Source organism: Mus musculus, chromosome 14 (genome assembly GCF_000001635.26).
Source record: "Mus musculus strain C57BL/6J chromosome 14, GRCm38.p6 C57BL/6J".
Taxonomy (NCBI): Eukaryota; Metazoa; Chordata; class Mammalia; order Rodentia; family Muridae; genus Mus; species Mus musculus.
Window position 1 is genome coordinate 99865933 of NC_000080.6, and position 13373 is coordinate 99879305.

A 13373-nucleotide genomic window follows, 5' to 3' on the forward strand; every position below is an offset into this window, starting at 1 on the left:
AGATCATACAGTACTTGGGGACCACCTTTGAGTGCGTTAATCATGAAAACATTAGGGGTCTCTTTTTAGGTGATGGTTGTTGCAAAATAAAAATCTCATTCTTTTTAAAACACAGATTCGATCTTCTGGTGCTTCAATATACTATCTGTAAGCAGTAAAACTTCCCTAAAAACGGTTTAATTAGAATGGTTAATAACTATGATTTCCGAAGCTCCCGAGTCAGCCTGGATAATAATTAGGGAGTCTTGTTCCATACAAAATGCTTTATTTAACCTTCATGCCTTCATTCAGATAATTATACAAATGCATACAGATAAAGGTTTAAACTCTATTTCAGTTCACAGCTCAATTCATAGGAAAGTTGAATACAGAAAAGCGATGCACCAACAGAATATGTCTGAGACACCATTGAAAACGATAACACTTGTTCATTTAAATCTCTGAGAATAGACTGGAATAATCTTCTGAGAGAACCTCATTAGGAGAGTCTCTCTTTTCATTATCATAGGGCAAAAAAAAATCACCATTTTACAGTAAAAAGGAAAAGCTCTGAGTATATTTACAATACATACACTATACATAAATACAAGAACAACACTTACATAATATTAATAAACTTATAACAGGAGCTGCCTAAACACTACAGAGTATATAAATGCGGAGGAAACTATTAGGAAATTAGATCTTTAAGCTGAAGAAATAAATTCATTTGCAATTAAAACTCTGAACAGAAAAACCGAACAAAGATTTAAGAACTCAACACATTTGCTTGCCAGCCTCCTCGGGGGATTTTATTCTTTAATATGTAGGCTTTCCTCTGGGCACTCCAACTGTCTGGGTCACATGACCAAGAGTCTTTTTGTAAGATTACACCCATAGATATGAACCAGAAGCAGCTCATCTATTCACTTTCCCATGCAGAGGTTTCCAGCCTAGCATAAGTAAACGACATTTTTGTATTTTACACAGATCTTGTGATCCAATCACCATGTGTAATGAGCTCAGTATTGAGGAAAAGCAAAGAGATGCCTGCTTGATTTGGACAAAGATGATGTTTTTCTTTATTCTCATGTGTGTGTGTGTGTGTTTTTTCAGATATGACTGGGAGGCTTATTCAAAGGATTATGATGTCTGCACTGACCCCCACACACCAAGAGCAACGTCTAGACTACTACTAATTATAACTAAGTCATTTTAAGTGGCAGGTGGATATATTAAAGGTGGTCTGTTCTCATAGTTTCACAACACAGACAATTCCTAGTACACCCTTCTATGGACAAACATGAATTTGCTGGTTTCTCTTTGTAAAAGGTGATCATGATACACATAATTGCATTATGAGGCAGGATGATGTAATACAGAAGACAATGTTTTCAAGCTGGTTTTGTTAATTCGTTATCTCACATCCATTTATAGTTGCTTTGCCATGGGATGCAATGTGTCCCACATAGACATGGACAAAACAATACAACTGCCATTCCATGGCGGGAGACGATGGCTTTCAAAGATGAACCTTCAAACACAACAAGTTGCACACACACAAGTTGATAGGAAAGAGCCTTGCATGTAAGCACCAGTGCCTGGTTCAACGATACCTACTGAATGTAATAATTTGAGGAACAGAATATAGTCTATGGTCTGGAAACAATCACAAAATCCTGCCACAAGGAACCTAGAAACATGAGTTGGGAAAAAAACACATCTGTCATGTTTTATGTTGTATTTTTAGAGAACAAAATGAGCATAAAAGGGAGATGTCAAAATATTCCTAAAATATCTTCCTTTTTGATTGACTGGACACTTTTACTAGTAGAATTGGAGAGGAATTCTCTCTTATAAACCCTCATTTCTCAACAAAGATTAATCTCTGTCAAGGACTTGGCTGCACCTGCATTTGAAAAAAAAATAATTCATAACTAGCATCACTGAAACACTTCACATTTCTAGAGATGAAATTCAGGGGGGAAAAAAGGTTATTGATGTGACTCTTCCCACTTGTCAACCCACTTAGGGTGGTGGCATTGTCATCTGAGAAGTAATTGTTGAAACTCAATTAAGTGACCAGAGTCCCCATCTACAAGGAGGCTGTGGACATAGACCCTTGCTTTCAGCATGGAAGAGAAGTTGTTTATATAGCTTTTATCTCTTCCCCCAGCCAACTAACAGGGAGAAAGATCATAATTTAGGAGATTCATTTTCACAAACTGAAACACTCTGAGAAATGGCATTGTTAATGTTTTCAAAGTCCATTAGTGCATCCATGAATCAATACTGTCAGAGACCTTCTATGCAGACAGGGAGGGATTTCATTGCTCTGATGTTAGACAGCTCCTCACATAAAACTCAAACTAACAATACTGTAAGCAAATTATTTATGAGACTATTTAAAACATTCCGAGGCAGTGCTGTTAAGTGAGGCCTGGAAGGGACCTGTCTACCTGTAAGAGTGGCCTCTGCAGTTAAGAAGTAGCTTTACTCAGGTGAGGGTCTCACATGCCCTTTCACAGATTAGAGCAGGTCTGTTAGGGAAAAGGAAATATGTAAATTGAGGAAAACTAACTGGGACTAAATTGTAATGGGAAGTAAGAAAGGTTTTGAAAATCTTAGAGGCTCTGGGCAAACCTATGAATGAAAGTGCCAAGTTTAGGGAGATCTCTGGTTCAATGTTTGTCCAGAATGGCCATCCATCGGTGACTTTCCAGGAAGGTTCTGATCTAAAATCTTCTCTACTATAGTCACACTGTGTGCTAGGGGACGTTCTTTTATTTACCCCCGCAGGGCCCTCAGAACAAAACTGAGTAAGAGACCGGGAATGTGCAGACAGGAATAGGGAACAGGGGTGTGCCTACAATACAGGCTGCAGAGCCCGGAGGATATGTATTCCCACTCTACCCACTTATTCTGTACCCTTGGACATCTCAGCCATTCCTGTTGTGCCTCAGTTTCTCATCCATCAACTGGAGAATGGTTGTAGAGATGGGAGGTAATATTCGAATTCTTAGTGTAGCAGTCAGCACATGGAATTAATTAGGAGTAGCTATCGTCCCCCCCCCCCCCCGCCCCCGTGCACGGAGCTTTGAACCTTAAGGGATGCTTTAGCACATTCAGACAACATGGGGAAAGAAGGTTTGACTTCAGTGAGACCAGGGACCACAGTAGCTGTGCTTTGACATGGCACCTGTTTGGTTTTCCCATCTACCCACTGAATCATTTGTATTCACCCTTCATTTTTAAAACAAAGTAGGGTGAACAGTGGATGCTTTTCTCCACCTGAGTATGGGACCCGGAGACTGCTATTCTGCTCCAGTATCATACGCCGTCTAAAACCTGACTGTGTAATCACCGCCATACGTTAAGAGCTGTTCTTACCGAGTATTTGGCTCTGAAAGAGTACAGCGTTTCACGTAGCCTCAACAGCTTGTCTGGGTGGATTCATGCTTTGAAAGAGCAAGGCTGGAGAAGAGGCTGGGATCATGTCTATATACAGTCTCATTTCTACCCCTGACTCTACTTGTAGCTATAAAATAATTTTAGAAAAGAGCTTATAAGCGTCTGATTGTACATCGTGAGGTAACTGTCAGGATTAACTAAATACCTGTCTGAAGGCCTTCACAAGTATCCGAGGACTTTTTGGGGGAAGAGAGGGATAATTTGTCAATGTGCATCTCTAGATGCTCCTTGATGGTGCGAGGGTACATGTCAGATGAAAAGAGAATGGAGCACATAAGGATGGACTTGTGCACCGAGCTAAGTGGGTAAAATAAAGCAGACAAAAAAAATCCCTTACAAATCTGCTCCAAGTATGTTGGTGTTTTTAACAGAGCAAGCCTGTCTGAGCTATACGTGCTCTGTCGTAAGTCTGAGGTTCATCACAGTCAAACTTTTATCTGAACATTATAATTGTCGTGAACGCTAAAGATAACCTTAATCTCCATATATATCGCCTGCTTATATTCAAGTAAGAAAGATGGAATGAAGAGATAGTAAATTGCAAATCAGATTCGTTATACTTCAAAGTGATGAAAGCCCTCTTCTGTGGGTTTGCGTGAACAGATTTAATTTCCTATGTGCATTTCTTTCCTATGTGTGTGTGGAGGAGGAGGGAGGGACAGAGAGAGAGAGAGAAAGAGAGAGCTCTCAAACTGTGTAGGAAAAACCATGTATAATAAATAATTATTGCTGTGTGAAAGTACAGGATTATCTCATTGGTCACATTCATTGACAGGCACTTTCAGCGTTTAATTCATTTCTGAAAAATGGGCATTACCTTTTTCCTGTTGCCACTGCAGAATCTTTTACTATGTGGCCATATCCATACACTTAACCTCATCGACCTACGCCTAGACCAGAGAACAATCCCTCTGGAACCTACACAAGAAAGAAATACCTGTATTTCATTTTGTTTTCTCAATTGAAAACCATCTTGTTGAGGACAAAGATCAGTGAGAGGGGAGAATGATGATTGCTATATGATTCTTTCTAGAACAAGTAAGTCCTCACTTTTTCAGTCCCAAGAAAAAGACATGACAAGTTTGAAAACGTGACTTCATTTGAGTTTCAAATCATTCTGGCTACACCATGACAAGTGGCCACTCAGCTCTAGCCAAGCACCAAGAACATCAACAAGTGGAACCAGTTCCCATGGCAACATTGCTAATTGTGTGTATCATCCATACACAAGGCATATCTGAACAAGTGGTTTTTTTTTTTTTATTGTGATGAAAACTAGAAGCTTTTCCCCAACATACGTCATCAAACTATTTACAACCTCTGTAAAATTTGCATGTTTGAAAATACTTTTCCACTATCACATATGTTACGAATACAGTAAAATAGCGTCACTCTGTTTTTTAAAGATGCAGTATCCTTCTGTTTTATTTTCTTATGAAAATCTGAATTTCTATTGCAATTGTTCAATATTTAGCATATTTAAAATACCAATGGGCATGGGTTGCTAAACACACATTACTCTATAATGAAATTGTGAAAATATAGCATTTTAGATTTTTTATATACATTTCTTAACTATAAAACGCAGGCAAAGTTACATAGTATTATAAGCTGATTCTCTAGTTGGGTAATAACTTACATTTCTACATAGGATGGATTATTACAAATTATTTCTTTAAAAAAAGGTCTTTGTTGATATTTGCTTGCCTGCTGGCTGCTGCATATACAGATGTGTGCACACAGGTGCATGTGTTGCGGGTGACTGTCCAGATAAGTGAAAGGCAGTGTGGGAACAAGTAGACGTGGAATATGGAAGACATGGCCAGCCAACCCTCTTTCCTTAGCTGAGCCAAGTCAATCTGAAAACATTTTTGTGGGATATACAACCTCAGGAAAGGGAGAGAGAGAGAGCTGGCCGGTGGCCTACATTTACGTGATACACTTACAGGCAATGGTAAAGAATAAACTCTGATTTGAGCTATGAGTATTAAGGCTTCCTGGGCCTATGTGGTTCGCCAGCATTAACTCACATTCGATCCTTTCTATGCAGACTGTGTGTGTGCTGGTATTAACACTGCTTCAATTCTAAGAATCCTCACAATACAAGGAACTGGACAGCCTCCTAACAATATCTCAGCAACGTTTCTAGGCAGTCACTACAACAAAACAACGGCATGTGATTACAACTGAAGGCCTCCCCTCACCGGATCTATTCAATTGCAGCTTTGGTACAGATAATAAACAAAGCACAGACTAAGGAATACTGCATCTTTATCCATATACACGTTATCATTCTAATGAGCTGATCTCAAAGTGCAGAGTTCCATTTCCAGTCCAGACTCGAATGGCAGTCTGACATTAAACAAGTTGCATGAAAGCGTACACAGTCTTCACATGAGCTGTTCCAAATTTCAACCATGATGAACATGGCCTTTCTAATCACCTACAACCCTTGTCTGTAAACACAGAAGCATTTTGAAAGCCCCCCCCCTTCACTAATCTTGTTTCCCTTTTAATCTTTAAAGTGATATTTAAAAGTGCTCGTTTTATTTATGTAACCTTATAAGGGACTCTCTGAAAACCCCTAATAGCCCACCTCCCTTGTCATCAGCTTTTACATTTCAAGGAGACAATTGGTTCTCCCCACTGTGTGTGTGCGAGGTGTTCCCAAACACACACACCCTTCCTAGCTGCAAGATGAACCACTTCAAACCTGAAACCAAAGCATGCTTAGGAAACCACTGAGAGGTGCTTTAGGGTTCTCTCTCTCTCTCTTTTTCTTTTTGATAGCTTATCATACACTGTGCTTTTCAAGAAGCTAGACTGGACGATGAAATGGGTGGTGGCTTTTCTGTGACTAAGGATATCCCATTTCCTTTAGTCTCAAACCACTTTCTGTTATAAGGGGAACACACCTCGGAAACTTACTGCGGAGGATTGGTTACGTCCTCCAGACGAGTGCCAAATAAGTCTCAGTTCTTGGGCCAGATCAGGGATGTGTTCATTTGTGCTTGCAACTCTTCTAAAAATATCGCTATGTCAAGAAGAGGGAAACGTTGTAATGGTGGCAGGTTTCATCCGTTACCTTACCATCTCAGTATGCTTTCCATTTTCAGGGAGCGAGGGGGGAAGAGCTCACTTCCCCACATCTTCCTTATGCTGCTAGAGAGGTACGACTCTCTTAGTTCTGTGCTAAATTTAAATTAAGATGTCAGTCAGGAAGCTTCCCTGGCTTGTCAGATCAGTGAATTCTCCCTGTAAAACTGGCAAGATGCTTTCTCAGTGGAGAAAGGACTGGCTCCTACGAGAGCAGACAGAACTAAGCCAACCGTGTACTTGACTTGAGCGACTTCCTTACGACCTATCAATTAGGCTCTAGGGCCAGCGCCTGGGGGATCCTGCTTGTTTGCCACTGTCAGGGTTCTTTGCCCTGGCCAGTTACTAATGCTGGCGTGCATCAGGAAACCTGGTTTTATTCTGGATGATTACAGGCAATGAGAAGTAGGAAGTGCATACAGTACAGATTTAAAAATGTTCCAGTTGGTATATATATAAAAAAATAACAACAAAAAGCAATAACCAAAAAATCCTGCTGGCTGGTGGGTACCAACCTGTGTAGCTGAAGCTATTTATCAATAGAACTACAGCCCTTGGAGGAGGGAAATTGCCTGATGAAGTTTTTATACCTGGCAGAAAATGTAGAGCACAGATCTCTGAAGCTGGGACTTGACCTGTAAATCATGCTACTTTTGCCTGAACAGTTATTAAAAGTCTTTTTCAAAGCTACCCGACACAAATGGTTCTCCTTGTAATGTTCATAGCTCTTGCTTTGTCAGAATACAATTATCCTGATTAGAAGCTGATACTAGGAAGGATAACTGTCACCAGAAATCATTTTAGAATGTGCAGACATTCAAAACTGAGCTAGGAACCCTATGAGGTTGATTTGTGCAGTTTCCCAAATCAAGTGTGTCATTGAAATATATTGCAAAGGCCTTCACTGGAGACCTTTAATATTTAAGCTATAAAATGTCTTAACAACAAAAATCTCACCAAACCCAATTTGCCACAGAAAGCTGGGAAAACAGCAGCTTTCAGTGGTGACAGACTATTTTGGAAAGAGTGCTTGTTGGGGGGTTGGGGGGATATATTGCTTTTCCTGTACATTTCGCTAAATACAAAAAGCTCTTTACTTGAGAGATAGGATGGAACCTAGCTTTGCTCTGACCCTTCTCCCAGAAGAAGCAGGTGGTCTGTCCCTGTGGATGCCAATGTGGGAGCACGGGGATTCTGGGACAGTTTAAAAAGTGAATGGCGTAGAGTCAGACTCTCGGCTCTCCAGGTTGGAGAAGTAGCACCAAGGCAGGCTTCCCATGGGGACACTCTTGCCAGGCTTCCCATGGGGACACTCTTGCCACGGACTCAGGCCCAAGCAGAAGAGACCCACAGGCGGAAGAGTTCATCGGCAGCTCTGCCTCCTGTGCCTCTCTAGTCACCAAGTAACTGTTTCCTACCAAGAAGTGGGGAGCATAATCTCTAAGTGTGGTACTTAAGCAAGTAGGACAACAGAAAGTGGAAAGATTACCTCCGTGCTGTGGCTGTAACTAAGACCTCTGAGATGCTGGGGTGTTTTTTACAATCCCTTTAGTAAGTATGAAAATCGGTAATGTGAGTCCTCAGTGGAGTTATTGTAGGAAAGTCCTTCTATTCATTATTGCTTTTCTCCTCAAGAAGAGCATTATTTCCATCTCTGCTTTGTCTCGTTTTCATGTTCAGTGACTTTGCCTGGGCAGCTCCACCTCTTACCGTGGTGCCAGTGTGTCTAAGAAAGCCCCCCTCTCCTCGATTCTTTGTAATCAAACACTAAGGGCAGGAGGAGATGGTGCCTAGGTGACAGAACACCGCAATTTGAAGTGGGACAGTAGTTATTATTATTGTTATTATTATTTAGACAGGCTCTTCCTATTCAACTACGGAATACTCTGTCAGTCCATGCCAGGGCGGAGCAGGACTAGTCTTTGAGAAACTGCTCTGCCCCTCTGCTGGAACTGATGCACAAAAACAGAATAGAAACAGAACAGAAACAAGCAACAACAAACAAATGAAAAGACTCAATGTTGGTTCTTTTGGGGGATGGCATGAGGACAAGGTATGAGCGCTATCTAGCACAGAGGGCTACTTCTGTGTGCCTTTGTTTTTGGGTAACAGAGTGCCTCCAATAGCCCCTTCCTTTCTAGTCCATGCTGCTTGCTGGTAACAGACTGGGTGTGTGTTCTAGCTTACTGAGATAGGAACTGAAATCGTTGTCAAAAGGGGCTAGGGTTAGGGTGAGGGTGGAAAGGAAGAATCATCCAAACTGAGAAGGTCTCCTCTAACCATCAATTTGCGGTAGATGACCTTTAAAGGGACTGATAGCAGAGTGTCTGCCAGCTCAGAAAATGTACAAGCTACAAACATCTTTTCAATGGCAGAGGACATAGCATGGAAAACAATGCCTGTCTCTTCAGGACCTGAGGCGCTGAACTCCCAGGCCAGCGTGAACGCAGACGGCTCTCTCACGCGTGTGGTCATGATGGGGGGTTACCTTCAGGCCGAAGGGAGAAGGGTTCCTTCTTGTTCCTGCTCTGGTTTCAGGCACCGTGGGAATGGCGGTGCCCTTGACGTTAACACTGTAGAGGGAGCTCAGCCCTGCTGAGTTAGTTGCTCCTGAAGAGACCCAGCTCTTGCACGTAGCTGGACCGGAGCCTTCCTCACACCAGCATGTGCCTCCTACGGTGCAGTGCCAGGTGGTCTGACCTCGAGAAGCTGCGGTCACAGTCCGCGCACTTGAATGGCTTCACTCCCGTGTGTTTGCGGTAGTGTCTGGTCAGTTCATCTGAACGGGCAAACTTCCAGGTGCAGCCTTCCCACGTGCATTTGTAGGGCTTCTCTCCTGGAAGAAACAAAGACACACAAGCTTTGGGGCTCCATCCTCTTTCTGTAACAACCCAGCCCCCTCTCGATGCTGGGAAAATGTCCTTGCCAATGGGTGTCCCATTTGGCAGGTCTCTTTGAGGAAACCTTAGCATGCCACCAGGGGCTTTGGGGATGGAGAGGTGAGTTTCAATTTTGTCTTTCCTGCTGTGACATCAGAGAAGTTGGTTAACATTCACCTGTGTAGCTAAGTATGTGGTGCTATGTGGTTTGCTTGTCTTACTGGTGGACTCGAGAGAAAGTATTAACACTTCAAGTCTGATTTAGCTCTAGGGCTGGAAGTCACAGAGAACAGTAAAGGGTACCCAGACATTAGATATATGTTATGCACAAACATCTACATTTTCTTCCTCCCTTGGGAAGAAATTTTAGATAGCTTAGCTGGGCCAAAGCAAGTACATTTTTCAAGACTGGAGAACCAAACTGAGCCCAAGGAATCCTGAAGTTGGACTGAACGCTGAAAGTCCCCGTAAAAAGTGAAGAACTGTGTAACCTGACCGGGCCATTCAGTCAACTTGTAAGGACAGTAAAATATCCAAAGCCTGTGCTGGAAAAGATAGCCACTCCATTGTCTAATGGACTCCCAGGGGGAGCAGGACAATAGCTGACCTGGGTGCACTGTTTTCCTAGCTCTCTTCCAAATGGAAGCTCTGTCCCCGTGCAACCCCACAAAACTGATCTCTCGTGTCCCATCTGTCCAATGGACTACAATGATGGGGCCTATAATGACGACAGGGTAGGCAGTTGATGCTAACCCTGTGTGTGGAGTTGCAAAGCACCCCCAACTTCACAGGTCAGAAAACCAATGCTCAATGTGCAAGGAAATTACCCAGGGCCTGGGCGAAGACGCGCCTGGCTCTGAATTCAGCATCTTTCACTACGCCACAGAGGGCCAGATAATTCTGATTATAACTAAACTATTGTGTTCTCAGACACAGTTTGCTCTATGCTTAGCCCTCTCACCCAATTTAAATCCTCTTTCAATCAAGTCACTAATACAATATACAATGACCTTATTTTGAGGCTGGTCTCCTCTAAGCCTGCTGAATTCTTAACAAGTCAGAAGCCATGTTTTTACTGTCCCTAGAGCCTGGATTAAGGCTTAAGCAAGTTCCTGGGTAAATTAACAGAACTATAAAGCACATGTGTTTAACTTTCTCTGTCTCTCACACATGCACACACTCAAAGCATGTGTAAGCAAGCATGAGTATGTAACACACACAACACACACTGAAAGCATGTGTGTGTGTGTATGCAGCACACACACGGAGAAAGAGACACAGAGAGAGACAGAGAGAGGGGGAGGGTACATAGCAGCAGCAGCAGTAATGGTCAGGAAACTTCTAGTCCCTATCAGTGAAATATTTAGGTAAAGCCAACATAGTAAAATCTGAGCAAACTTAGAATGAACTGGTTCCCCCCCCCCCCCCTAATTCAACTGTTAAGTTAGTGCTTGGTCTTAGGATCAAGTGGTCCTTTCAGACGAGAGTGAATAAGTGGTTCAGATGCAGGGAATCTAGAACTGCTGAGGGACTAATTGTGACCACAGGAAACACCACAATCCCCTGAAAGGATCCATTCAAGTAAGAGCATCCTGATTGCACTGACCAAAAACCTCAACTTCTGATTCATTCCAGTTGTTCCAAGGAGACAAAATATGTAGGCTTATTGCAACACAAACCAGGCAAGCGCTTAACTGAGAACAAACCGAAGATCTAGAACAGAATGTATCCCTGGCAACGAGTAGCATCTATTTACATGTTGAATGTTGCTGATGGCTTTATATTTTTATTATCTGTATGAGTTCTGGCACCTAGTACAATATACATGAACTTTTCAAATGTTGAATTAATTCCTCCTTTGTTGAATTAATTGGTTGTCACCAAGAGACATCTCCTAACAGAGGCTTATGCTAGGTGATCACCCAGAGAGAAAGTGTCAAAGCTAGGAAGGAAGGAGAAAGGATCTTCTCTTCTCCACCCTTTCAGTGAAAATTGCTTTCTTTCTTACATAATACATCCTGATTAGGGCCGCTCCTTCCTCTGCTCCTCCCAGTTCCTGTCCACTTCCTCTCTCACCCAGATTCACTCCCTTTCTGTCTCTCATAAGAAACTTGTTTCTATGGGATAATAATAAAATAAGGCAAAACAAAAATTAACACATTGGAATAGGACAAAACAAATAAACAATAAGGAGCCTGCTAAAAGACACAAGAAACAGATAGAGATCCTGTACAGGTTACACACCCAAGAATCCCATACAAACACTAAGCTGGAAGCCAGTGTGTGTGTGTGTGTGTGTGTGTGTGTGTGTGTGTGTGTGTGTGTACACAAAGAGTCTGTATGATAAAAAGAACAAAATATAAATAAAGTAAAAATAAAATATAAGTTAAAATTTAAAATAAAGAAAGAAAGGAAGGAGGGAGGGGGAGAGAGAGGAAGGGAGGGAGGGAGGGAGGGAGGGAGGGAGGGAGGAAGGAAGGAAGGAAGGAAGGAAGGAAGGAAGGAAGGAAGGGAGAAAGGAAGGAATGAGAAGGAAGGGAGAGCCCTGACATGACATTATGTCACAAGGAACCTCTAAAGATACTGTTGAGTTCATTTTCTGTTTGCTTCTACTGCTGGGCACTCGAGATTGTTTCCCCCGTGAGATTCCCTTGGAGAAAGCTAAATTTTTTATTTGAAAATGGTTACCAGTTGGAGACAGCGTCTGCACTGAGGGCATTTGTTCATCTCTCCTTTCAGTTCTAAAACCCTATCCTTTGCAGACCCTGCAGGCCCTGCTCATGTTGTCTCAGTCTCTGAGTTCACAGGCATGTGGGTACTACCATGCTTAGAAGGCCTTGTTTTCCTGGTGTCCTCCACCCCTCTGGCTCTTAGACGCTTTCTGCCTCCTCTCCTCTGTTCCAAGTCTCCCTCTTTCTACATGATGTCTGGCTATGAGTTTCTCTATTTGTTCCCATTTGCTGCAGGATGAGGCTTCTCTGATCAGAACTGAGTGAAGCACTGGTCCATTACTATAGAAGAATGCCATTGGGAGTCCTTTTATTGATACTTTTTTCTTTCTAGAACATTGGTATTTGGTTTTCCCCTACGTCCCTGGGCTATCTTGTTTCAGCTTCTTGATTACCCAAGCTACATCAGGTTCCATGTGGTAGAGTGAGCCTTATGTCACATCACCTATTGGTTGGTTGCACTCACAAGGTTTGTGCCACTATTGCACTTAAGCGTCCTGCAAGCGGAACACCACTGTAGATCAAAGGGGCTGCCTGGCTAGGGGTTTATGTTCCTCTTTTGGTAGCCTAAAGAGTTCCTTCCCATACCAAAGACACTAGCACATAGGGCTGAAGGTTCTATGTAGTTGTCAGCTCAACTTCTCAGTGATTGGGTGATTTATGTAGGTGTTGTTTTCAGCAATGGGGCCTTGATGTAAGTTTGGGAAGGACAACTTAAGAGTCTTGACAACAGCCTAGGTTGTTGGGACATTCCCATGCATTGGGACAACACTTCTATTAGATGTAACAATCCCAATATAGGAAGCTTCATTTGGTAATGAGATGTCCAGCTGGGGCTCTGTCTCCTCTGTTATTAGGCAATTTATATGGCTTTCATATATGTACAGATTTTATGGTGCTTCTATTATTATTAGATAGTATTAGTTTTTCACACTGGCCCTTAATTTAACTGTCACTCCATCATCCCCTTTCCCTCCCACTGTCCACCAAATTTTCTTGTTCCAGTCCCTCCCCATACATTTATAACTACCTATTTTATTTCTCTTTCCTAGCAAGATCTAAGTGCCCCACTAGACATTTACTGTATACCTAACCTCTGTGGTTCTGCAGACTGTAGCTTAGTTATCCCTGACATATGAGCTAATATTCATAAATTAGCAGATATACTTCATATTTGTCTTTCTGCGTCTGAGTTACCTCACTCAGTGATTTTTCTCTA

The 13373-nt window shown here is 42.2% G+C and overlaps 1 protein-coding gene across 12 annotated transcripts in view; it reads right to left on the reverse strand.

The window, feature by feature from the left end:
- Window positions 1-248: 248 nt before the first annotated feature.
- Klf12 (Kruppel-like factor 12) overlaps window positions 249-13373 on the reverse strand; it is a 419711-nt gene continuing 406586 nt past the window's right edge. For 9 of the 12 annotated variants that reach the window (XM_011244971.3, XM_030247664.1, XM_006518625.4 and 6 more), the window contains one exon: window positions 249-9382. In XM_011244971.3, coding sequence (XP_011243273.1) covers window positions 9201-9382 — 182 coding nt within the window. In that variant the 3' untranslated portion in view covers window positions 249-9200. The remainder of the gene's footprint in view (window positions 9383-13373) is intronic. The other 3 variants (XM_006518624.4, XM_011244969.3, NM_010636.3) reach the window with 2 other exon arrangements.